Source organism: Condylura cristata, unplaced genomic scaffold (assembly GCF_000260355.1).
Source record: "Condylura cristata isolate star-nosed mole 26May11 unplaced genomic scaffold, ConCri1.0 scaffold00007, whole genome shotgun sequence".
NCBI lineage: Eukaryota > Metazoa > Chordata > Mammalia > Eulipotyphla > Talpidae > Condylura > Condylura cristata.
The window spans coordinates 56,304,183-56,329,933 of record NW_004567108.1 but is presented as its reverse complement, the minus strand read 5'-3'; the positions used below and the strand labels follow the sequence as shown (position 1 = coordinate 56,329,933).

General features: G+C 32.1%; 1 protein-coding gene across 4 annotated transcripts in view; it reads right to left on the bottom strand.

Moving 5' to 3' along the window:
- Window positions 1-1,925: 1,925 nt before the first annotated feature.
- PPIP5K2 (diphosphoinositol pentakisphosphate kinase 2) overlaps window positions 1,926-25,751 on the bottom strand; it is a 69,536-nt gene continuing 45,710 nt past the window's right edge. The window contains exons 21-30 of one of the 4 annotated variants that reach the window (XM_004678358.2): window positions 24,903-25,010; window positions 24,698-24,814; window positions 21,872-22,033; window positions 19,759-19,932; window positions 18,264-18,336; window positions 16,574-16,693; window positions 15,639-15,701; window positions 12,264-12,404; window positions 7,984-8,109; window positions 1,926-3,632 (exon numbers count right to left, since the gene is read on the bottom strand). In XM_004678358.2, coding sequence (XP_004678415.1) covers window positions 3,520-3,632; window positions 7,984-8,109; window positions 12,264-12,404; window positions 15,639-15,701; window positions 16,574-16,693; window positions 18,264-18,336; window positions 19,759-19,932; window positions 21,872-22,033; window positions 24,698-24,814; window positions 24,903-25,010 — 1,197 coding nt within the window. In that variant the 3' untranslated portion in view covers window positions 1,926-3,519. The remainder of the gene's footprint in view (window positions 3,633-7,983; window positions 8,110-12,263; window positions 12,405-15,638; window positions 15,702-16,573; window positions 16,694-18,263; window positions 18,337-19,758; window positions 19,933-21,871; window positions 22,034-24,697; window positions 24,815-24,902; window positions 25,011-25,751) is intronic. The other 3 variants (XM_012721927.1, XM_012721928.1, XM_012721929.1) reach the window with 3 other exon arrangements.

Sequence of the window (25,751 nt, the reverse complement as noted above, 5' to 3'; positions counted from 1 at the left end):
ATATCTTAATCTTTTAAAATAAAAGTTCAATCTTCCACAAAACCCAACCCATACAATAGAGTTTTATATGGCATTATTTTGGTACACACTATTCTGTTCCATAGAGCTGTTTTGACCAATGGAACTGAATAGAAAACCAGACATAAGGTCACACATATATGATCACTAAATATGACAAAGGAACAAAGACTGCAATGGAACAGGACAGTCTTCAATAAATGGTACCAGGAAAACTGTCACATGCAAAAGAATGAAACTAGACTACTATCTTAAACAATACACACACACACAAAACAACTCAAAATGGAGACAGGACCTGTATGTAAGACCTGAAGCCATACAATACATAGAAGAAAGCACAGGCAAAAACTTCAAGACAAACATCTCAGAAACATCTTTAAAGTCATCCTCCCAAAGCAAAGAAAATGAAGGAAAAGATAAACAGCTAGGACGACATCAAACTAAAAAGCATCTATGCAGTAACCAAGATGAAGAGACACCCCACAAATTGGAAGAAAACATTTGCACTCCACAAAATTTAATAAGGGATTGAAACCAAAGAGCTATAAAGAACTTACGGACCTCAACAAAAACAAAGAACCCAGTCTAATAGTGGACAGGAAAGCTAAACAGATACTTGTCCAAAGAAGAAATGTTGATGGCCAATGGGCACATGAAAAATGCTCAACATCCCTTACAATTAGTGAAATGCAAATCAAAACCACAATGAGATATCATCTCATCCAGTGAAAACAACAAATGCTGGCTAAGACGTAGAGATAAAAGAACGCTCCTACACTGCTGGTGGGGAGGCAGAGTGGTTCAGTCACTGTGGAAAGCTGTGTGAAGATGCTCAAATTATTAAAAATGGATCTACCATATGACCCAGTAATTCCACTCATAGGAACCTATGCAAATGACACAAAAACATGAATTATCAAGGAAACCTGTACTCCTATGTCCTTTGCAGCAGTATTTACAATAGCTAAAATATGAAGACAACCTAAATACTCCCCAACAGATGACTGGATCAAGAAAGTCACTCTCTCTCTCTCTCTCTCTCTCTCTCTCTCTCTCTCTCTCACACACACACACACACACACACACACACACATACACACACACACACACGGAATATTACTCAGCAATAAAAAAGGATGAACTTATGCTATTCAGCAACATTGATAGATATGGAAGGGACTATGCTCAGTAAAATAAGTCAGAGGGAAGGGAAAAGACAAAACTAGCAAACTGTAAGTTGGAGACATTCAGTAGTGGAGGTGGAAATGAGTGACCAAAATGGGAGAGAAGAGTACAAGATTCTATAACACTGGTGATTCATAGGTGTCTTGGTGATGGTAATTTTATGGGGACAATACCTGAGAAGAAGTCAAGTGATATACAAAAATGAACAATGGGGGCTTCCCTGGTGGCTCAAGGGGTTAGAGCATAACACTATGAAGCTATCTGCATGGAGCCTCTGCAACACGGGGTGGGGGTCATATGGCACAGTGGACCACTCCTCCCTCGCATGCTGCTCCCCTCAGCAGTGTATTTCAGTAGATCTGCATGTTCTACTCCCCATTTTGTCTCTGGTCAATCCTCTTGCCCCACCACGGTTGGTCTGTACCCCAGTTCTGGTATGCATAAATGAAAAAACTCATTTAAAAAAACGGTGTAAAATATATAAATGAAAAAACAAACAAACAAGTAGAGCTGTTTCTACTTGAAATCTTTATCAAAAGTGACTCCCCCTTTCTGTGGAAAGCAAAGTATTGTGCTGTATGTAGCCAATATTAAATTTTATTTAACACCAAAAATAAATAATTTAAAAGTAAAATCATTTTCTTTGTATTTTAAAAGTACAAAAAGGTAAAGAATATAAATGAAAAATAATTTTTCCAATTAAGTCACTAGGATTCTGGAAATAAAATATTTTAATTCAGTTTCACTTAAAAAATAAAAGCAGCTTTCTTACTCCCACAATAAAACATATTAGCCACATTTTCAGATACAGAAAGCTTAGGAACATTCAACTGTTTACAAGGCATGTCACCATATAATATACTCACATTCATGAGAAGTACACAAACTTACACAGTTGCACATACATATTTGTGACTTTTGCATCTAGTACCTTTTATAACTTAGATGTAATATGCTTATCTTCTAAAAGTCAGTTCATATATGATGACTAGAAAGAGTCTCTTAAAGAATTTTAATAGTTGTATTCCTATGAGAATTCATTAATTTTTCTAAACATAAGCTTCAAGCTAAATTTTAGCAATTTAAATTATTTGACTGACAATGGAATTCTTAAGTGGTTGAACAGTTTGCTTTATAGCTTAAGTCATTTCAAATGCATAATTATTTGTGTATCAGGGTTAAAAAAAAGCACCGAGGATAATAAATATTTTTTCACATCATAGATGAATTCATAACACAATGATATCAATTTCTCTTCAAAAATCTAATCATTTGAGAGGTGCATTTATTTCAAATGCTCAATCTTCAAGCTTTTTTTTGTGAGATCAACTGATACACTAGAGATAGGAGCTGAAATGGTAAAAACAGTATGACATATAATATCTACTAACTATAGAATTGAGATATTCTTCTCACATTGATGATTTCCATTTTTGAACTGAGTTACTTAGATCTAAAAAGAACTCAGAAAATTAGTATAACATTTATAAACTTGTCAACCATATCTCTTAAAAGAAACTTTAAAGATAGTTTTCTTGCCAATATAAGAAGCAAATTTTTCCTGATGAGTAGAAGCACCTTATGGTAAAGAAATAAAGAAATTATTTCATACAAATTAATATACAAATTTATGTCCATAAATGTATAGGTATCCCAGCTGTATATGTAATATTTTAAATAACACAAAATAATTCAAAGAACAGATTGAAAAACACAAACAAATCCATATGCTAATATGCTATACTCCAGTTATTAAATATTGCAGCATATATGCAGTTATAACAACTGGGACAGGGGTGCGTCTAATCTAAATGTGCAATGACATATCTTTGGAAATACACCTTTTAAAAATTCCCAATATGTATTCCTAGCTATCAATTTTCAAGCTGAGCTACAGGTTTAGGTAGCCAAGATAAAATCCTGTGAAAATGAAAGTATGCAGAGGTCACCTTATAGTTCTTTAATAAATAACTTCACTACTATGACATTGGTTCAGGCTATCTGGGCTTTTATGTTCCTTTTTTTCAGAAAACACAGGCACATGGTAAACATCACATTAAAATGACAGACCTTTATAACTGCTTTGCTACTTATAAAATGCAAATAACCACTTCCAGATCCTAAAAGTTCCTTATCTGAATACATACAATGAATTCTCTACATTTAACATATTTTAAAATGAAAACAGAGATGAAAAGGGACAAACATAAATTACTTGCTTTGACAGTCTCCAGTCACGGTTTAATAGGTGTCTTTTCTACTTAGCGTAAACTTTTCTTAAGTAGAAGGAGTTCATTTTCTGTTAAGAAGATTTCATTTCTTTTTCCCAGCAGTTTTTTTGTGATCATGCGTTTCTGTTTTGGTAGTTATACCCTTTTTCCGAGATGAGGTATTAGAAACAACTGCATTGGAAGGTCCACTGGTAGCTATACAAAAAAAGAAAAAAAATACTGCTTAGATTTTCACAACCACTCTGAATTCAAATAATAATGCTGAGTGACTCATTCATTTAATGTTATAATTGCTATTACATTGTTACATTTTAACAATTACATTGTTACATAATTTTTAACAATTACATTGACAATTACAATTACGTTGTAAACATTTAATATAGCATTTTTGAACTACTTTTTAGAATTTAATACTAATTCATAAAAGTAATTGTCAATGAACTGTTCATCAAACCACTATCTTTTAATGTTGTATTCTTCCTGTGAAGAAAATGGAAGAATTTATTCTATTATTTTAAACTACCTCCTATTCTGCTAACAATCTTCAAATTTACACTCCTGGACTACGGCTTTTATCCTTACATTAACACACACACACATATACATATACATATGTATTATGTATACACACATATATTTTATATATACATACACACATATACACATATGTATTATGTGTGTGTATAAAAAATAGGACATATATATAATAGGACTATAATATCAAACTGGAAATCTCAATATAGATACCTGACAAGAAAATATAACCTTAACCTAATCACTTAACTATAAAAATAAACTTTCAGTTATGTTTCTTATTTACCACTATCTGGAAAACTTAAAAAATTTAGAAAACTAGAAATGTTTTTTACTTAGGGCTGATCCTTCAATATCCAAACCAACATCAAGACATTAATGATTTCTTTAAACGCTATTTTAAGTAGACTTATACTGTCTGGCAGAGATTAGAAAGCTCCTGTGGATCAATACAGATAATAAGTATAAGTTCCAGATAAAATATAAAAAACAACCACCTGAAGACAAGGAAGAATGAACAAAACCAGGCATAGATTGGAAAAGAATCAGCATTTTAAAGAAAGGAACAACATGGTATGGGTTTTTTAATAGCCTTTAGTCTAAAGACAAGATTCAGTCTTTACCTGTGGAATGTCTAAAATTGCAACTACAAAAAAATCCCCTCAGTCTTACCAGCATGAGGAAACAGAAGACAAATATTAGGGCAACCATAGCTGTTAGAAAGTATGGTAGCAAATCATAGCAAGAGACAGAGCTCAACAAATCCTGATAAAATGTATGGCAGAGTAAGCATCAAGGGGTTCTGCTGAGGCTAAAAGAAGTGAGTAAAATTTGAGCTCCAATCACTTCAAGGGACATAGTTTTGTAATCAACTTCAGTCACGTTGTTAACTCTGCTTTAAACAAAACCCAAATATTCCCAATCTCTGTAAAGGAACATAAGGGAAATGACAGACTTCAGAGTTTCTACAAAACAATGTTGACAGTACAATCCAGAATTTTTCAATAAACGAAAAGAGGGAAACATTTTTCTTCTTGAGAACAGGTAAAGTGACTGAGACCAATCTTGAGATCTGCCAGATGAGCAGACAAGAATTTTAAATCAATTATTTACCATGCTCAAAAACAATGGAAAATATGCTTATAGCAAACACATATATAGGAAATCTCTGGAATAATAAAAGAACCACTAAGAGACCTAACTTCTGTCACCCACACCAGTCACAGAATTCTCAGTGTGCCAGGTGTACTTGTACACTCACAGATGCAGGGAATTTTGCAATACCCTGATGTGCCATGTGTCTTGGATGGCTGAGCCTCGCCTTTCCTAGTGGCTGCAATATCTACCCTCCAGGTCAAATTCCTTTGCTTCCTCCACTTCTCCTCAGCAGCCACCAACCCTACTTCAAGATCTCTACAGTAGACCTGGGATTCTTTTGGAGAACTTCTGGGCCTCCCTTTGAGCAAATTTTTTTCATTAATTACTGCTTTTAGGAGAGATGATTCCAAACTCTGTATTCTACCAGTTGTATATTTAACTTCCAAAAATATAAAGTTATATAAACAAAATCCCTACAATAATCACTAACCAAAAATCCCAAACAGCAACCCAAGTGTACTTGTCACCTTAAAATGTGCAAAGTTTAAATGTCAAGCCATAAAAAGCCTCACATCTCAAAGATTGGCCTTTTTTTTTTCTTTTTAAGAGTTTTTGTGTGGACAATAAAAAAAAAAACCTCTTTAGGTAGGTCATGGGATAACCCTATGTCTAACATTTTGAAGAATTGCCAACTATTTTCCAAAATGGCTGTACCATTTTACAACCCTGTTAGCAATGTACAAGGATGTATCTTAACTGCCATGGGAAAACATTTTATAAGGCCCAAATTACCCTGATACCAAAACTTCAAAAATGTTACCAACAAAAACTAGAGATCAATATTCTTCTTAAACTCAGGTGTGAAATCCTCAATATAGCGTGCTCTACACACACACACACACACACACACACACACACATACACACACACACACACCCCTACAAATCATGATCAAGTAGGGATCCCTAGAATGCATGATTGACTTAGATTATAGTTAAAACATCAAATATAACTCCATTTATTTCATTTTTATAGATCAGTCACAACCTATCTGTAACTTTCCTCATATGTAATGGACATAGCAACAGTACTGCTCTCTTAAGATTGTACTTTGCAGTAGAAATAACAAACTACAAAACATTAGCTTTGAGTATATATGGAATATACCATAATTTACTTTTAAGATATGTTTTTCAGTTTTCTATAGTTGTATGTACAGATTTAAAATGTACAAGTTCAGGGCCTCCCTCGTAGTCTGGGGATTAAGACTTAGTGCTATCTCCTGTGCAGCCTGAGTTCAACCCCCGCTGCTTCCCTTAGCACTGTATTTTGTCAGATCTTCCTGCTCTCCACTCTGTCTCTGGTGAATCCTCTCACCTCCTCACCTCTGGCCTACATCTCAGTTCTTCTATGTGAAGATAGATAAAATCTTTAAAATAATAATAATAAAAAAGAAGGTAAAAGATTCAAATCTGGCCCTGGCTTGTAAGGCCTAGTAATCTGATAGAACTATGATCAGGTATCATAGATCAAGTGAATAGCATAATACTGGAATTCTTCTTTTGATAGTCATATCATCAATGGAAGAGTTGAATTGGATTTTGAAAATTGGTAAGCAACAAAGGGAACATTTAAAAGACAGAGAAATGACATGAGTCTTATGGGAATTTACTTGGGGAGTGGTGAGGAGGACATATATTGGCGATGAAGTAATGACAACAATAGCTGCTAACATTCAATGAGTATTTACTACACATGCCGAGAACCTTATATATGTTGTTGTGTTCATTGCTAATAACCTAATATAAGAAGTACTATTACTCTAATTTTAAGATTTTGAAACTATGGATCAGAGAGGTTAAGTAACTTGCCCAAGTTCATATACCTAATAAGTGACAGAGCTGTTGTTTTAATATAGATTCCTCTGACCTTCCAGCAAAACTGTTAACCAGAAGCATATGTGAAAGCATTAAAAAGAAGAAAATAACAGACATCTTTAATGAGGATACAGCCAAAACCTTGGAACTATGCAAAATTCTCTAAAGAAAAAAGGTTGGCCCTCCTAGGTGATGCAGCAGGTTAAAGGTGGCATGGCAAGCTAGCTAGCCGTAGCAGCCTCACTGCGAGTTTGAGTTCGATCCCTAACCACAGCGTGAACCACATGCTGCCACAGACCTCTTCTGACCTGTCCACTGATTCCCATAGCAGTTTACTTTTTCAATCTGCCTGTTCTGCTCCCCACTCTGTTTCTGGTGAATCCTCTCACTGCCCGTGTACCTCTGGCCTGCACTTCAGTTCTGTAAACATTAAATAAATAAATCTTTTTTTTTTTAAAGTACAGGATTTAAAAAAAAAGGACACACTTGAGTGTCCCATTTGATATAGCAAATTAGAAGAAATATCAAAATCAAGAAAAGTAGAAGAATCAGAGAAATATTAGAAACACCTAATTATATAGTATTTTGATTGAACATTAGGACAAGTGAATGATTAATAACACGAATGAGTCAAGAAGTGAAAACAGGAAAAAGCTGATTAAAGGTAGCCAAAATTTAGTAATCTTATATTCAGACTAAGAATGGAGATTAAATGCTATAACTACAACAAAAAAAATCTTTATTTAAAGTGATGGTTAGGCCTAACAGAAAAGTGTAAGAGAAAATAGTTCATAAATTAATTTGGATAAAAGTGAGTATGAAATACTTTATAATTGATAAGAGAAGATAAGAAGAGTAATTCACAGAGAAAAAATACCAATACTTCAATAGGTATAAGTAACAGATTTTAAACACTTAGGATTACTCCTTACACTGTAGAAAGTAGAATGATCCTATTTAAAAACAGACATACATTTTAAAAGTATTATTACTCTAATTGCTATAGAGAATTAACAAATTCAGACACTCCTCACCTGGTTTACTGCTTGCTTTAGCACACTTTAAGGTAGTTTGTGGTGTTGGAAGGATCTTTGCAGGTGTGTATGTATTTAAAGATACTTTTCTTCTCATTAATGGGCTGGTACGGGAAGTTGTAGAGGCTGAGAAAAAAGTAAATATGCATGGTCATTCAATAATATCCTACAATTCTACCTTCACATTTTCTTTTTTTATTGAAGTAACTTGACTTTATAACACTGTATACAGTTCAAAGACACAGGATCACACCTCTTCAGACGTATGTTACCATGCCAAGGCACCCACCACAGCCCTCTGGGACCCTCCATATTTGCTCTCCATCTTAGCCTTCCTCCTCGGTAGCCTCATGTCTACTCATTTTTAGGATTTGTTATTGGTGGCTCTGTTGGACCTTGTTCGTTTTTTGATGTTTCACAGATATGGAAAAGCATCCAGTATTTATGTCTTTCTCCTGACGTATTTCTGTTAACATTTTCTCCTCCAGTTCCATTCATATTATTCCAAATGGAAAAGTTTTTTGTTTTTTTTTTATAGCGGAATAGTATTCTATTGTGTATATATGCCAAATATTCCTGACTCATTTGTCCTTAAGCACATAGGTTGTTCCCATAATATGGTTACAGACATAGTAACCATGTGATAGTAATGATGTAAATAGTACTTCAATGAATATAGAAATACATATATACCTCAGAATTAGTGTTTTTGCATTTTTTGAATAGATATTTATGAGTGTAATTGTCATGTCACTTGGTAGATCTATTAATATACTGAGAAACCTCCACATTGCTTTCCACAGGGGCTGGGCCAACAGTGGACACAGGTTCCTTTTTCTCCCTGCCTTGCTAACCAACCCCTGCTGTTCTGCCTTTTATATATGGACCATATATATCTTGTATCTTTTTCCTGGTAAGTGATAATGAGCATCTTTTACTGTGTTTGTTGCCCATCTGTCTTCCCTGCACAGGTATTTCTTTAATTCTTCTTCCTATTTTTTGATTTGGCTCTTTATTTCCTTTGTTGAATTTATGACTTCTTGGCTAATTTTTTTTTTTTTGGCAGAGTTTAGGTATCAGCACCTGTCAAATGTCTAATATGCAAATATTTTCTCCCATTCAGCAGAAATTCTTTTTTGTTTTATTGATAGCTTCTTTCACCATGCAAATTTTAGTTTGATATAATCCCATTTGTTTATATTCTCTTTGCCACTGGAGATGAATACACAAAGAGATGACTGAAGACAATGCTGTACAGTATTTTGCCTATTTTTTTTTTTTTGCTTCTATGTATTTTTGGTTCCAGGTCTCGCATCCAAGTCTCACTTTAAGCTTTTTCTTATGACAAATTAGTGGTCCTATGAATACTAGTAGGAGAAAAAAGATAAGGTTAAGGCTTACAAAATAAATTCTATAAAACCACTTTTACCATTATAACATTTTCTTGTGCTCCTGGTCAAATAACTATTCTGTTTATATTATAAACAATAAGTATTTACCAGTATTCACCAGAGAAATATCTATAATAATGTAGCAGCAACTTAAATTTACTCTTCCCTGATAGAAACTTAGATTCTTAAGGGATGGCAGAGAACTGATGACAGAGTTTTATTTCCTGGAAACAGAAGACAAGAGTTTTCAACATTGTTTTTCTATCAAAAATATGAAATGGTGATTCAGGGATTATTCTCTATAAGCACTATAGTCTATTAAACTATTACATTTAAGAATAAAGCAATGAGATAAGAAATAATTTAAAAAATCACATTATCTTTCTATAGTACCCAGTTGAGATTTATCTTCAGGAAAAGGGTTCTTTTTCTAGTCAAGGTGAGGAAATGGAGTAAAAGGCAAAGTAGGGATAACTCTTAAGTACTCATCCTTTTGGGGAAGATAGGCCAGAGTGAGAAAATAGTAACATGAGTATATGGTTCTTAAACAAAGGGATGTAGGGAGATAAAAACAGATTAGCCCATCTGTGCTAATTCTGGGGGTGAATCTGATAGCAATAAATAATGTGTTTCTGAAAAATCAGTACATGGGCCAATTACAAAATAATGTGCCTTAGGATGGTCGATGATTCACTCAATGAATATAAGTTCCACAGGTAAAAGTCCAAAAGTTCTTGGGAATATAATTTGAAGAACAATGAACTAGATAAACTCTAAAATTTATTAAATTCTACTAACTGTATTAATGATTTTTACTTCCTCATCTAGTTCCCCTAGTATGTAATGTCATGAACTCATGAAAAGCTGGAGGGATTGGATACAACCAGCATCCATGATATACAGAAGAGCTAGTGAGAAAGGCAAGAGGATTGAATATTCTTCACTTTACTAATAATATACCTCAACAGTATACACACCCTGATAAATTCAATAACCACAGAAATGAAGTTATCATACAATAACAGCATCAGGGAACAGATCTTTAAAGATTATCTTTTTGTATAGATTTCATCAAGATTCTTTTTCCAAGGCAAACAGATGTCATCATTGTTGCTATTATCTTTAAGTCATTCACTTGACATCTTGGAAATTTTCAGTAGCTTTGTTGTTTCTTTTAAGTTCTTATTCACTCATTAGACTCTTTTATCTTTATTTTAATATTTCAAATTAAAAGGCAGTAGAACATAAATCATAAAGAGGCAGAAATGGGGAAATGAAACTTTAGGTTTTCTCTTACATTAAAAGGAGTAACCTTGCCTATTGTTATCATTTAAAGGAGATGAACAACCTTGAAGTTCTTGGCTTGACACAGGTTGGAGAAGTGATTTCATTTGTACTCTTATCAGTGCTCAGTATCAAACATTCCACATGCAAATTTTGAAATTAAAATCTATTCCCCAAAACCATTCCCAACCTGACATATTTAGAACCTCAACCAAAATAACTATCCATCACTGTTAATGACTGAAAGCCAACCTCTATTTACAGAAACAAAGAAAAAAGGAAGCTCATCATACTGCAGAAACACAGGAATGGCTTTGTACAGAGTACACCGTGGACTAAACTTTCTATAGTAATAATAATGTGGTTATCCAGGAAAGGGAAGAAAATAATAAGACATGGAGGTGGCTTTCATTCTAAGACCTCTGATTTTTCTCTTGAGGGAAATATATTTACAGCATTCGCCTATAAAATAGGAGAATGTTATAAATAGAAAGTTTGGAACTTTCCTAAGATATGAGTAGTACTAGCAAGATTCTTAACTCTAAGCAGAGCATTCTCTTCCAAAACTCACACTTATCAAACTGGAAATTCCAATGTGGTGAAGGATCTTAGACAGTTGAAAATGGGAATAGTCAGCTAAGTTCTCACATCTAAAAAGGTAGTCCTGAGCATTTTTCAAAATGATGTGCCTCCGGATAGTGCTATATGTTTAAAATTTTGTATTACCATAAAAGTGTCCTGGTGAGTGTAGTGTGGCAAAAATACACCTGAAAATGTATGATCCTTACTTCTGAACCATATACAGCATTGAAAACTGATACATGAGGAGATTATAACTATAAATACATAGATTTTAAAGACTTAGCACGAAAAAGAAAAATGTGAAATATCATCTGAAAACTTTATGATGACCACCTTTAAAATTATAATATTATGGAGACATGTATAAAATACATAATTAAAGTTTAAAAAGTGTTTTCTAAAAAAATTTTGGAAAATCTGGACATAGAAGACCCTTACAGATATGCTAATATAATTGCATCTCTTCAAAGGATGGTGCAATATAACATACAATTTCCAAAATTTACTTTCTTGGCAATGAACCCCTTTTCTTTACATACACAAATTAATCTCTTCAGAGTATTTTCTGGAGCACACAAAAATTTGAAAAACTACTGTCCTTATTTTGTTCTTTAGTCAATAGCATTTTCTAAATCAGTATGGCTACTTACCAAAAGTGCTGAGGGTATGGGTATGTGTGAAATAATGTAGACACAATTTATTAATTTTTTAAAGTTTATTATAAAATGACATATAATAAAAATATTGACAAATGACCACATTTCTATATTATGTTGTTGACTTTTATTGCTGGATCTCAGATTTTCCATTTTGTAAGTTAAATGATTTTTGGGACAAGTCAAGAAAAGAAGTACATTGTATATTGTCCAGAAAATTTCCAAATACTCATTTATGTTCCCTTCTCTTCTAAAATTTTATGTACTACCACTATTTAAGTTTAGGATTTCATAATTTTTTTTTTAATATTTGATAGTATCTAGCCTCAACAATCAATTGAATGAAAATGAAGGTAAATTTTCCTACCAATTTCAGGAGCCTTCCGTGGAACTTCATTTGATGGAGAAGCAATGGAAGCAAGAAATTCATCCACCTGCTTTAAAGACAGGGCATTGTGAAGAGTTTCTAGCGGGCAAATAGATGGCACCATGGAATATAACTCAAAGCCTGGGGGGGGGAAACAAAAATGAAAACAAAAGTTATACATTTTAAACTGCAATGCATTAAAGTGGGAGACCATTGTTTAGAACTAGAAAGTTTAATTCTTTTTAATCTAGTACATGCAAACACATAATATTCTGAAGTCATGACACCAGATGCTATGCAATATGGGGTTGGAACAAGATGTGACAAAGATTTCATTTAAATGTAATCACATAGTACAGCATGCATACAATTTCATTCTGTATTTTGGTAAAATCCAAGAATACTTTAAAAATCAGGGAAGGGGTGGGAGAGACAAAAATATAGTATTTCAACTTTTACTTTTTTAAAATCAGGATTATTTGATAGGTGACTAAACCAATGCCATGATGTGTCCCTGGTGCCACAAAGCTAAAGATAATTTACTGAAAAACAACTACGTAAAGAACTGAGAAGAGTAATTTTAAATACTTTCCTAGTTATATCGAGGTCAACAATACTGCTACCTCAAACAACATTCATTCATTTATGCTGGAATTAAAACCCTGCAACATATTTCACATATCTCTATGAATTAACACAAAAGTCTATTATTGGCAACTGTCACCTGAGTAGTCAGGCTATGTAAAACACAATACAGAATACAAATACATCTGCATTCAACAATGGCACAGAAATACAAAAATTTTATAAAACAAACCATGCAGTTATATATTAACACCATCAATGAAACAAAAGCATTTAAACATAGATCTTCTTCTTTGACAAACAGGATATGTTGTTTTTTTTTAATAAAAATTGCCTGACTTTCAACTGAATGGCTTTTAAAATTGCTTTCATATATTATTAAAGTAACAAGTCTTTCTGTATTTACTCTTTCAAGAATTCAAACTAATATTCTTCCCAATGAAACACCTTTGATACATAAACTAATGTTTCATATAAAGATTAAAACTGTTAAATAAAAGTTACCATTAAACTCAAATAGCAAAAATGTGCTTCAATAAACGTGCTCATTTTATAAAATGACATCCAACAAGTATACATCAAGTATTTATTTGATGTATTCAATTGGTGGTGGGGGAATAGTGACCTAAGAACTGCCTAATTTTCAGGCAGAATAGGAAAATTTTGTTTAAAAGAGAATCTAATTTTCCTTTGAAAACAACCAAATGATTTATAAAACTGTAACATCTGATTTTCATGAGCAAACCAAAATATGACAGAATATTTCAAACACTTAAAAAAAAAACACAATAAAACTGTAACAGCAGCTAAAGCACCTAAGTTAAGCACTAAGAAATTAGGCTTATACAATAACTATAATTGTTTAAAGTACAAGATTCATGCAAATAAGCGCAAACCCTTTCTTTGCATTACACTAAACTTAACATCCTTTCTTCAGAATGTTTATAAGTCATTTGTAACAATTATTTTCTTGTATTTGCCTGTTAAGATTCCATAGCAGACAAATGACATATAACCAAGTTCCTCTGGGCTACAGCTTTTTTTATTTATCTTTAGTATATGTTCTCTTTAATGCACAATGAAAGGGTTAGCACAGCAATTTAAAAGCCACCCTGCTGTCACGTTTAGATGCTAGGAAAACATACCACAGGAGCCTAGAAATTCCACAGAGGAAATGGACCAGCACCTATAGAGGTGTGGGTGTTGTGCACAGAGGCCCAGAAAATAAGGTAAAGCACTGTAGGAAGATACTTGTTTCACCATGTTCCTTGAACTAAAGATGAAGGCAGGGATAAGTCCAGGATATGTGTTAAGGTGAAAATAATGAAAGTTAGGAGAAATAAAATGTGAAAGGGTCAAATGACAATTCATAGGACAGGTAAGACAACACAGTATTAAAAAGAAAAAAGAAATCTTGAAAACATTAAAGAAATATATCAAGTGTTGAAAGAAATACATTTTAAGTGCATTAAATTGCATAGTGTGTGAGTACACATTGTTTTTTAAAGCTTAAACCAAGGAAATATAAAATTATTCTATTTTCTATTAAATGTATTTGCTTCTTCAAATCTCCAGTAAACACAGATTTCTCTTATTTAAAACTTGCATTCTAATTTTGTGACTTCTATTTTTCTTCTGTCTTTGGTTTTAGAAGCTGCAACTATATCAAATAGGGATTTTTTTCTTCAAAGAAAAACAGGTATCATGGAGGCAAAAGCACGTTAAGCTTTAAAGCTAAATTTTTACTTGTTGAGAATGGGATCTTATGACACCTTTAAGAATTGTTAGTGCACTTTTATTTAATTTTGCTATTAAAGGATCTGAAAGAGGGAGAATGATTAAACACTAGTGTTTAGACCTTTAATCTGATAAAGGTTTTTTGAAAGACCTGATTGTTTGAAGACCTATTTACAATTAAAAAGAAAAAGTTATAGGGATAAATTATCTTCATTTCAAATAAAAGTAAAAAAAAGTTTTCTTATAAATTCTCTGATTATGAATTATTTTTAAATGATCAATAAATGCATCTCTTGTCCCACAAAAACAAACTTTGTGTGAGAAGGCTATAAGAGTCCAATTCAATTTATAATTTTTTTTTAATGTCCACAAAAACTTTCCTAACAGTTTTAAAAGTAAACTGAGTATGCCTTGCTAGAGTTTACCTTAGTCTTCTTCCTATTAGGTGTTCCCATATTTTAACAAGATGCTACATATACTAGGAGAAAGTTGCAATGCTAACTGAAATTATCGAATGCTCAATACAAGTCACATTTTCTTAGAAAAAGAGCCAAGGTAAATATTACACAGTGAAACCTACAGCCCTGGGTCCAAATAAAGTTTTAAATGATACATCTCATTTTGCTATTTGAAAAGAGTGCCTCTATATTTTTATTAAATGCTCAAAAAAAGTGATCAGAAAAGGAATTAAGAAGAAAAAAAATTACCAAGAAAAACACAAAGAAATTAAAGACTATTGTTGCGATTTTAAAATTTGTGTAGACTGATCACTTGAGAAATTACATGGAATTTACAGTTATTAATTATAATTAAAACTCATCATTGTTTTCATTTATAAATTTGATGAGTTGTATTAAGCTACTGTGTAAATTAAGGTGAGAAGTAGGAGCTAGACAGTATCAATACTTCGGTAGAACAGTAAGTTGGAACTGTATGCCAACTGAAACTAAGGGGACAGAACTGAATGATACTGTATACCCCACATTTTGAAATAAAAGTAAAATAAAAAAGGTGAAACAGGGGAGTATCTTTTAAAATAAAAGCAAAACGTACCATTGGTTGGGTGTCGAGCAAATGAGATAGAAAACCTTTTAACAGCAGAACCGCGTGTGGCGTCTGAGAAAGAGAAAAACAGGTACCTGAAATTCATAACAGCTATCAAAAGAAGGACACTTAAAAAAAGAGGGGAAAAACAAATATAAAAAGAAGTTAGAGTTAGGTGACATGCAGAAGGCACAAAGAGAGAAGGTAATAAGCCAAAATACTAGTTAAAATAACTGATATGGCTTGATGATAAAGGCAAAATGTTGATGAAATATATAAAGGAAAGAGAAGCAGAATGCGCTGGCAATTTGGTAATCTATGTTTTACTGACTACCATAAATTTGTAGATATATGAGGAAACGTTTTAAATAAAGCTAATCCTGAAAGGGTTAACAAACACTCTATTGACAGAAGGAGCTAGCTTCCATGAGCCCCAGAAGACATTCTGAATATTAAAAACTAGGTAAATTAACAATAGAAAAGATCTCCTTCAAGTAGGGATCCCAAAATATTCTCATCATCTGTTCCCTTTTGTAAAAATATAATCAACATGTTATTTTCTTCTACTTATAAACATTCTGTTCACTTTTTTAAATCATTAGCAGTAAGTAAAATGAGGGTTAACAATGAACAACATTTTTAAAAATCAAATATTTCTTCTTTGGAGTATGGCTCATTAATTATCTAGAAGAAGAATACACACGATGCCGTTCTAACTTTCATATTTCAACAAAATATTCGTTGAGCAAGTAATGCAAATCTACTGAATGCTGTTTGATGGATCCAAGCTGTGAATAACACAACACTGATACCCATTTAGGCAAAGGGTGCTAGGATTCCATTTGAGTCAGTGAGTGATTAGATTTGCCTTTGAGAAACACTATATGCTCATGGGTGTGTGCATGAGTGTAGGTATGAATCTGTGTGTGCACGTGAGCACATACCATCTATGCAGCCAGAAGAGGTCAGCTTTTTACGATGAGTACGAGCATAATCCTGTAGGTTAGGTGCGCTTGAAGAACCCCCGAGCACCGAGGTGCTAAACAGGCTCGCACAGTGAGACCCTGATGGGAGTTAGAGAAAATACATACAACAACGGGTGTTCTTCCATTCACATTGGGAATTCATGCAGCATGCAATAACATGTCTTGAACAGACTTACAATAAGCTTGTAATGTGAACTTTAATATAATCACCACCATTTATCATATGTAGAACCGGAGGTATTTAACACTGGAAAAGAATACTGTCTTGGAGGAAAATAATATTTCTATACAGTAACTAGGTATATAGATTAAAACTATTACAAAGACTACCATGAAATTAATTTAGGGTGATAAGGGATTCTCTCAACCAATATGCATAAACAGGCCATGTAAAAAACCTCTTTTAACATAAATTAAATTATTAAATCAATATTTTTGAATATATGTCTACAAAACCAAATCTTTCTTTATGCCCCTGAATTAATAATTATCAATAAGTATTGTGAAGTAAAGTAAATCAAAGCTTACTTATTTGTGCAAAGACCAGGTGAAAACAATTCTTTTTAAGTCACTGAGGGCTAAATCACTTTAAATTTCTGATGCTTAAATGTCTTAAGACCGTAATAATACCTCAATAAAACACATTATCAGCAAATAAAACACAGGCAGTTTAAATTAAAGCTTAATTTGTAGCAAAAGTTTTACACACAAGCAATACTCTTACCACTGGGTAAGAGTGATAAAGTAAATTTCTATTAAATACATTATAGATGCACCAAAAGGAAGGGTGGTGTGTATGTGTGGTATAAAATACATTTCATGTATAACATATGCATATTACATATAACACATATGGATATTTTTGGCATGAGACTATGGGAATATTAAAAGCTAGCAACAAAAGATATATGATCAACTAAAGAAAGATCTTTAGTATGCAGGCATCAACAGACAATTTATAGATTTAGTATTGAATTTATAGTACATACATAATTGAAACTTCTTATAAAACTTATATATGATTTTATTGATTTAGACAATAATAAAAGGCCATTTCCTCATACATTTGATCAACAATGAGCATAAAAGTAAATAAATTCAGAAAGGGCTTTTTCAATGTTGCTTTGGTCAAACATTAGCAAAGAACCGACATTGTGCTAACATAAGTATAGAGTAAAATTGCCACTGTGTTTTGGTTTTTCTGAAAAGACGCTCAAAGGAAAATATGCTCATAGATGGTTTACTTTAAATTTTTTTTTTTGATCAGAGAAGCAGATGTTTCTTTCTTATATGCACTAGTATATGCTTATCTTAATCAAATGGGAAAATTAAGTTTCCTTCTTAAAATCTGTTTGCATTTCAACTTATAGAAGTCAAGATTAAAAATGAACCTTGGCAAATGGACTAAATAGTTTATATTGAGGGCAATCAAAAGACTTATAAAAACAAAACATGCCCCTATTTATTATCCTTTTTCTTAAACTTTTTTGTCTATTTTGGGTTGCACAATTCAACATTTCTGAATTAGTATATATTAAATAAAAACTAAAGCATAGCATTTGGTCATGCTTTCACCACTGAAAAGCTTTACATGTATACACAATAATGAGTTCAAGGTTTGGAATACAAGTTTCTTTAGACTACATACCTAGAGTAGGGTTCTGCTTCTGTTCCACAAGAGTCCTTGGTGTTCGCAGATAATTAGCATTTTCAGATACAACCTGTGTAAAGAAAACAAAATAAATTAGGTAAAATGGTAAAATAAATCCATATGTCCATACTTCATTTGCAGCCTGTTCCAGACAGACAAAGGTTAATAAGCTGTATGATAAATATTAGTAGAATTACATAAAACATGAAAGATCATGCAAGATCCCCTTTTGAAGGGTGTCCATTTCATATGAGTCCTTGCAATGAAGTGGTGCGAAGCAGGCATTCAGAATGAAACATCATGTATGAAACAAGACAGATGAAAAGAAATAATTAATATAGATTGATATAATTTCACACTCTTAAAAGAAGCCAAATGCCCACTCTTATACAGCTCCTGTATTTGAAAGGGAAAAAACAATCACAAACAAAAGAAAAGACAGACAGAGATTGTTGAAGTCACCATACAATTACTGATCCATGCACGGGATTTATCAGAGTAACCTTTAATATTCACAGCCTTAATGGATACCATAATCCCTTTTCCTATAATTAAATGCATTATATTTCCAAAAGGAAATTGCTGAAATTCTCTGAAAAGTCATGTGTAACAGTCAATCTTTCACTGATTTAAAGAATATTTTAAATTTCCGAATGCCATCAAAGAAAGTCCTTCTGAAGTAGTTTTATTTTGACTCAAATTATTGATGTATGTATGTATATATATATATATGTATATACACACACACATATGTGTGTGTATATATATATAAATATACTCATTACCTCTTAAAGAGATCATTAAAATATTTTTTGACTCAAATTATTGATGTATGTATGTATATATATATGTATATACACACACACATGTGTGTGTGTATATATATATAAATATACTCATTACCTCTTAAAGAGATCATTAAAATATTATATAACTGAGAAAGCCATACTGTATGTATCCTTAAAGATACTTCCAGATAATGGGAGGGAGAGAACATTTAGTATTAGATGTATTCTACTAATTAACACGGGGCCACAAAAATTTTGATATTTTTTAAAAGCTCACATTCTCAGCAAATTCCAAATGGAATCTAATTTTTTGAATACAGGGGGAGTTATGAATTTTTTATTATCAAATTATCTAGGTTTGCTTGAATCCTTTTAAGGACAACTGAGTCAAAGAAAAATTTCTTTATGTTTACAAACTGTTTATTAACAAGTTAAAGTTCCAGGAGGGTAAAATTTATTTATTATTTTTAAAATCCTGGATATTTGAAACCTCCCAATAAAAATCATAAACACATGCAATGCAAGTGGTTTCTTTCCCTCAAATAATGTCTGATATCACAAGCATTTTAAAATGAATTCAAAATTAAAAAAACAGAAGGATTTACTCTAATGTAAAATTCAAGGGATTAGATGTCCTCAAAGACAGCTGTTTGTTGCTCTGAATGCAGGGAGGAAAAATGTTTAATGAATTAAAATTTAAAAACCTGTTGCCATGAGCCAAAAATACTGGATGTGAAAGCCAATGATTTGGGGGACACAGGGGAAGAAGTGATTTGTTCCCCTGATCTGCGTCTTCGACGCCCAGTACCCACACCACTGGTATAATGCAGCCAGGTATCAGTACCCTCTGGGCTAGACACACTCAGGGGGCTCTCTTCCTGGAAGTGAGAAAGGGGGCAAAAAAAAAAAAAAAAAAAAAGCAGAGCATGCAAAGTTAGATACAACAGAGCCAAATGATCAGAAAGAAAAAAAAATACAGTTTGTTTGCATTTGCTTATCAATTAAAAAAAAAACTATTAAACAGTAATTTGGGAGCCAAATTTCAGTGTTTGAAATTAATAGGAATAAATAATTGTATATGGTAACAATTATGAGGATTACCTTAATCAAACAAGATACTTATACTGCTTAATAGTTGTCCCTTCCCTCTTAAAATCGGAAAGATTTCAATTTTTTTTTATCTTAGCAACTTTTAAAATAGAAAAGTATTATGCTTACTTTTAAATAATCAGATTTTATGCTAAATTGGGTAACTTTTCAACCCAAAGCACTAAATAACTGCAGAGTTAAAAGAGATTTCAATGCACATAAATGTAGAAAAGGAAATCTGTCTGCCACATACTAAAAAAAATCAGAATCATAAGATGGATCCAAACTATACTTGCTTATAGTTTTCAAGTTATCTATTTGTTTACCCCCTCCAAAGATTATTAACAGAGTTCAGTAAGCAAAACATGCAGCAAACATTCTCTTATATGTTTGCATGTTCAGGTTTCAGACAGTGAGGACAGAGTAAATTCTACTTGCACAAAATGAAGAGAATAGTCTTTTTCTCTGTGTGTCTTTTGGAAGTACAAACTTCTGAAATCCATGGAGGTGGTGGACGCTGGAAAAAGTCTTCAAGGTTTTACTTGAATAATTTACCTTATAGAAGTAAAAGTTTAGCATGGCATAGAAATAATCTCTTGAAAGCAACTATTTAAGTATTTATGAGAAAAAGATTTATAAATCTGTTTTGCTTTTTAAGGGCCAACAAAGGGCAGTGATTTTGTTGAAGAGTTTATAAAATAGGTGAGTTGCAAAATAAGACACATGAAACATTTGGCTATATGAGTGCTAGGGTTTTTTGGAAAGCAGGAGAGGGTTTAATGATGAAATTCTGAACAATCTGACTAACTGCAGACTGCTTTGTCCAACAACATCAAAATCACTGCCCCACACAAAGTGGTGGTTTCCACTATATTAGTATGTCACTTCCCAATTATCTGAAATTAAGGATACCTGAACATAATCCCAATTACTCACTTTAATCAATCTTTAATAGAATAATCCCAAATTCTACAGTCACTTATCATATTTGTTTATAATTAACTTAAAATATCACATTCACTGTTACAGTAACTAATATACAATTTACAACATAAAATTATAACAATCTATTTTGTCAATGGATTTTCCCTAAAAGTAATCGTCTAATTGGGCCACTTACATATTTAAAATTTGAGAATCTTAGAGTGCTTATTTTTGTATAATTTGGGGCTCCAGAAATGAGCTTCATTCTTTTTGTTATTTGCCATGTTACTAGCATGTTATTAGCATAAGACTGAGTTATTTAATTAAAGATTTAATAGAAAAGTAAAACTTCAGCTATGTCATGAAATTTTCAAATTCCTATGCTAATTTTTGGAATCAAGCTAATAATTTATGGTTTCACATCTTAATCTACAATCACTGGAATCAATTGTTGGTGAAGCATCTTTGGCAATGCCCGTACTTTAAACCAAAAAATACTCCTAACCCATTAAACCAGACTTTAAGAATAACCTAAAGTTACAAGACAAAAAAATTGAGTGATTTTATCAAGTTCTTAGAAAGGACTTTACTACTGCTATTCAACTTTGTTATAAAAACTATATATGTATATAATCTATATATTTTCTAACTACCTCTGTGTTTTTGAAATTTATTTGAATATTAGACAAGTTGACAAATTCTGTTAGGTTCCAAAGTTCCATAATTAAAGCTGTATTTTCTTTTCTGTCTTATTAAAATAGTTAGTTCAATTAATGAAACACATGGTCTGATACATATCCTTACTTCATTTGTAGCCATCTTCCTAGAGCGTGGAAGTGGAGACTTTCTGTGTATATGAATCGGCTCTGATACCATAGGTTTGAAGAGTATCACAGCTCTATCAGGCTCATCTTTTTTGGAAGTATGTGGTTCATCCTCATCAACTTTAGATCTCCTACCTTCATTCTGTGGACAAATAACATATATAATTCAGGAAAAATAAAAATCTCTTGTGATAAAGCAATTAAACCAAAAATGGTGTCATCATTTTCAGTGAATATACAAGTTTGTTAAATAAATTAATACTAATTGAATTGTCAGAACAGCTAGTATTTTTCTGATGTGAGATAGTTGGCAGAGGCCCTAACTTCAAGAAATACACTATGGGAAAATTAAACAAAAATAACAGCAAAAGCCAGGTAAAACCAAGTGCTTCATTGAATTTCACGACATGCCCACATAAGCAATAACAATAACAGGCAGTAAGAAAGAACTGAGATCAATTTCATTATACAGGAATGTCATCAACCTGATTACAAATTGAAACAGTATTTAAATTTATAAATTTGAAAGAATGGCACAAGTATTTCCAATAAATGTATGATTTTATCAATAGCTATCATTCAGTGAATCATTAAGTACTGACTGAGAACATACAACTACCAGGTCAAAATGAGTAAGATACTGTTTCAAATTGCAAAAATTGCATAGTAGAATGTAATAAACTGAAAAAAAATTACATTTGACATGCAACTACAATGGAATAGGAAAACAGCAGCACAGTTAAAAAGTAAAACACACATATTTTAAAAACTTATTTTAAAGCAGTAAGAAGGTGCAAACCGTTAAAAATAGGACTGTTATTGGTAGCGAGAGGTAAACAGATGAATGGAATATTAGGAAGTTCAGAAACAAACCTACCAGTATATGGACAAAGTAAATGTCCACAACATAAGAAATGTTACTACGCATAGCAGGGAAAGAAGGGACGAGTCAATATGTGGTGCTAGGATTAGCTCAGTGGAAAAGAAGGATGATCTATCTGTATATTTCAAATACCATGTCCAAAAAGGTCAACTTCAATAGATTAAAAAAGAAAGAATATGATACCAGAAGGAAGAAGGGATGCAAGGAAGAAAAAGTAAATAACAGTCAGAACGCCAAATGTATAAAAAGACCTAAACTGCACTGGAATGCAAGCTCTGACACATATACTTATTTCACTAAGAAAACATGATAATACATTCCAATAGGACACTGTTCTAACACAGTCAGTATTCTAAAACATTATACATAATATTCCAAGTCTAAATGAGTATTGATTTTAAACAATAATAATGATCTGTGGAGTTTAAAATATATTTTCAAAATTATATATCAAAATATATGATGATAACGACATACACAGTATGATATGGGGGTTAACAAATTAAAGTGTTTTAAGATACTTACACTGTCTAGTAAAATGATACCAAAGCACTAACCTAAAGGAAAAGATTGATAACTGGGGTGACATTAATACTGAACATTTCTACTAATCAAAACGTACCAGTAAGAGAGTGAAAGGGGATATTATAGAGTAGAAAAAGGTATTTTCAAGTAAGTGATGAAGACCTTAAATTCCAAATACATAAAGCACTACTACAAATCAGTAGGAAAAAAATAGACAATTTTTTTTTGTTAAAAGCTTTGACTAGGCACTTCACAAAGAAGTCATATCCAGAGGTGCATAATTAGTATACACTGGTCTAAATTAGTATTTGAAAGCTGTTAATCTTTACTGACCTTGAGGACAAAACAAACTTAAGCAAAAGAAGGTATCACTATATACCCTTCCCAAAATAGCTTTAAAAACACTGACCATATTATGTACTGAGAAAGATAGGGTACTATTTAGAAAATTACTTGACTATATCTTTTTAAGCTGAACACATGTGTAGCCTGTGACCTGAAAATTTTGCTCCTGTATAAATATCCAAAATAAATGTGTATATATATATTCACCAAAACATGTACAAGAATGTTCATAAAAAGCATACATCTTCATACCTGAAATACCAAATCATATGGTCACCAAAGTGGAATAGATTAATATTCTGAGCTTTGATTGTTTAATGGAATCCTACATGGCAACAAAAATGCAAAACTGAATGTTTCAATTTCACAAACATAATGAAAGAAGCTAGACCCATGCTCCATCAAAAACAAGCATTTATTTTGTGATTTTATTGACATAAAATTCAAAAATGGAAAAACTATACTATGGTGCTAGAAAGTATGACTGTTAAATACTTATAGGAAGAACAAAGCGGGGCATGTTTAGGGAGGGGAACACTTAAGTCGTCTGGAATGATGGTACTGTTCAACCTATGGCTGCTAATAGTTTTACAACTGTAAAACTGGTCATTTTATGAAATGTCATGAAGCTAGACCTTTTAATTTAGGTACCATTATCAATATGTACTATAATTTAATGACTAGGTTTCAAACTGAGTACACATATAACTTTGTTAGGTTATATTAAGGATGAAAATACAGAATTCATGTCAAATCCTTGGTACAGTGTTTGATATGAACTAGTTCTCAAGAAAAATAATAATCAAAGCCAAAAACTACCATTGTCCATTCTAAACACTGGGTTTACATGCAAAAAATCTAAGATAAAATGAATAAGTATTTAGACATGCATAAAGATCACGTTGCATACACAAATCAAGCTGAAAATTTTTAAACTACCTTGCTAGTTAATAGCTGAGATAATATTATAGCACATAGTAAAAATTCTTACAGAAAGCTCATGAAGTCTATTAGCTATAGTATTCAATCACTGAAGAGTTTTATCTTCATTACCTCTCTTGAAGCTGGTCTATATCCATAACCAGATGGTAAATTTTTGTCTTCTTCACATCCTTTGGCTCCTGGACTAAAGTGTAATTCAACGTGAAAGCGCTCCTCTGAGGTAAGTTCCTAAAAAATATTGTAGAACATTTTTCAAAATGAGGATCTTCAAGCTATTATTCATACCTGGTAACACAAACATCAAGAACTCAGTTACCTTGTTAGGATCCTCATAAAGCATGATAACAATCTGAGTCATATAGTTGAGTTCATTGACAACTTTTAAATAATCCATGGCTCGTTTCCACTGTTCATCCTTTGATTCCTAAACAAAAGTTATATAGTAAGTATTTGCACTATTTGAAACTCACTTTATTTGCATTATGCCAGTTAGTCTGTTTCATTATGGTAGTGATATCACATAGCAAGGTGAAAACTTACATGTACTATCCTTTTGAATGACTTGATTATATTTAAGCCTCAATTATTTAAGTCAATTTAGCTTAAGTCAATTATTTTGAAAATAATTTATCCTTAGTACTGGAGACTCTACCAGTAACTTTTTAAAAAGTTCATAAAAACCTAAAATAATATTTTGAAATACTTTACTTATGTTGAATCTGACGGAAAAGTTTTTACACCTAAGTCCCAAAGTAACTTAGTGTAGTGTGATGTTTTAAAGACAGAGTACCGAATATGATCTTTAAGAGCAGTACTATTTCTTCCTTACCAAGACTTTTAAAAAACTTGAGTAAAGTTTTTCTGTCCTTAGTAAGGACAGAAAGACTTTACTTAGTCCACAGTGAAAAATCAAAAACTGGGAAAAGATTGAAGATTTTAAGTCTACTACAGGTTCTTACAAGATAATATGTTTGGATAATAAATGATAATTTAAAGAAATCTTTTAAAAATTTAATTAGAGAAGAAAACATCCTAGTAAATATAAGTACTTTTTTTAATCCTCAAAATACAAATTAATGGAAGAATGCAGTTGTTTGACTTTTGTTTTATTTTTATTTATTTTTATGTTTAGAGTTTATTAAATGATAAAGGACAAAAATGAAGA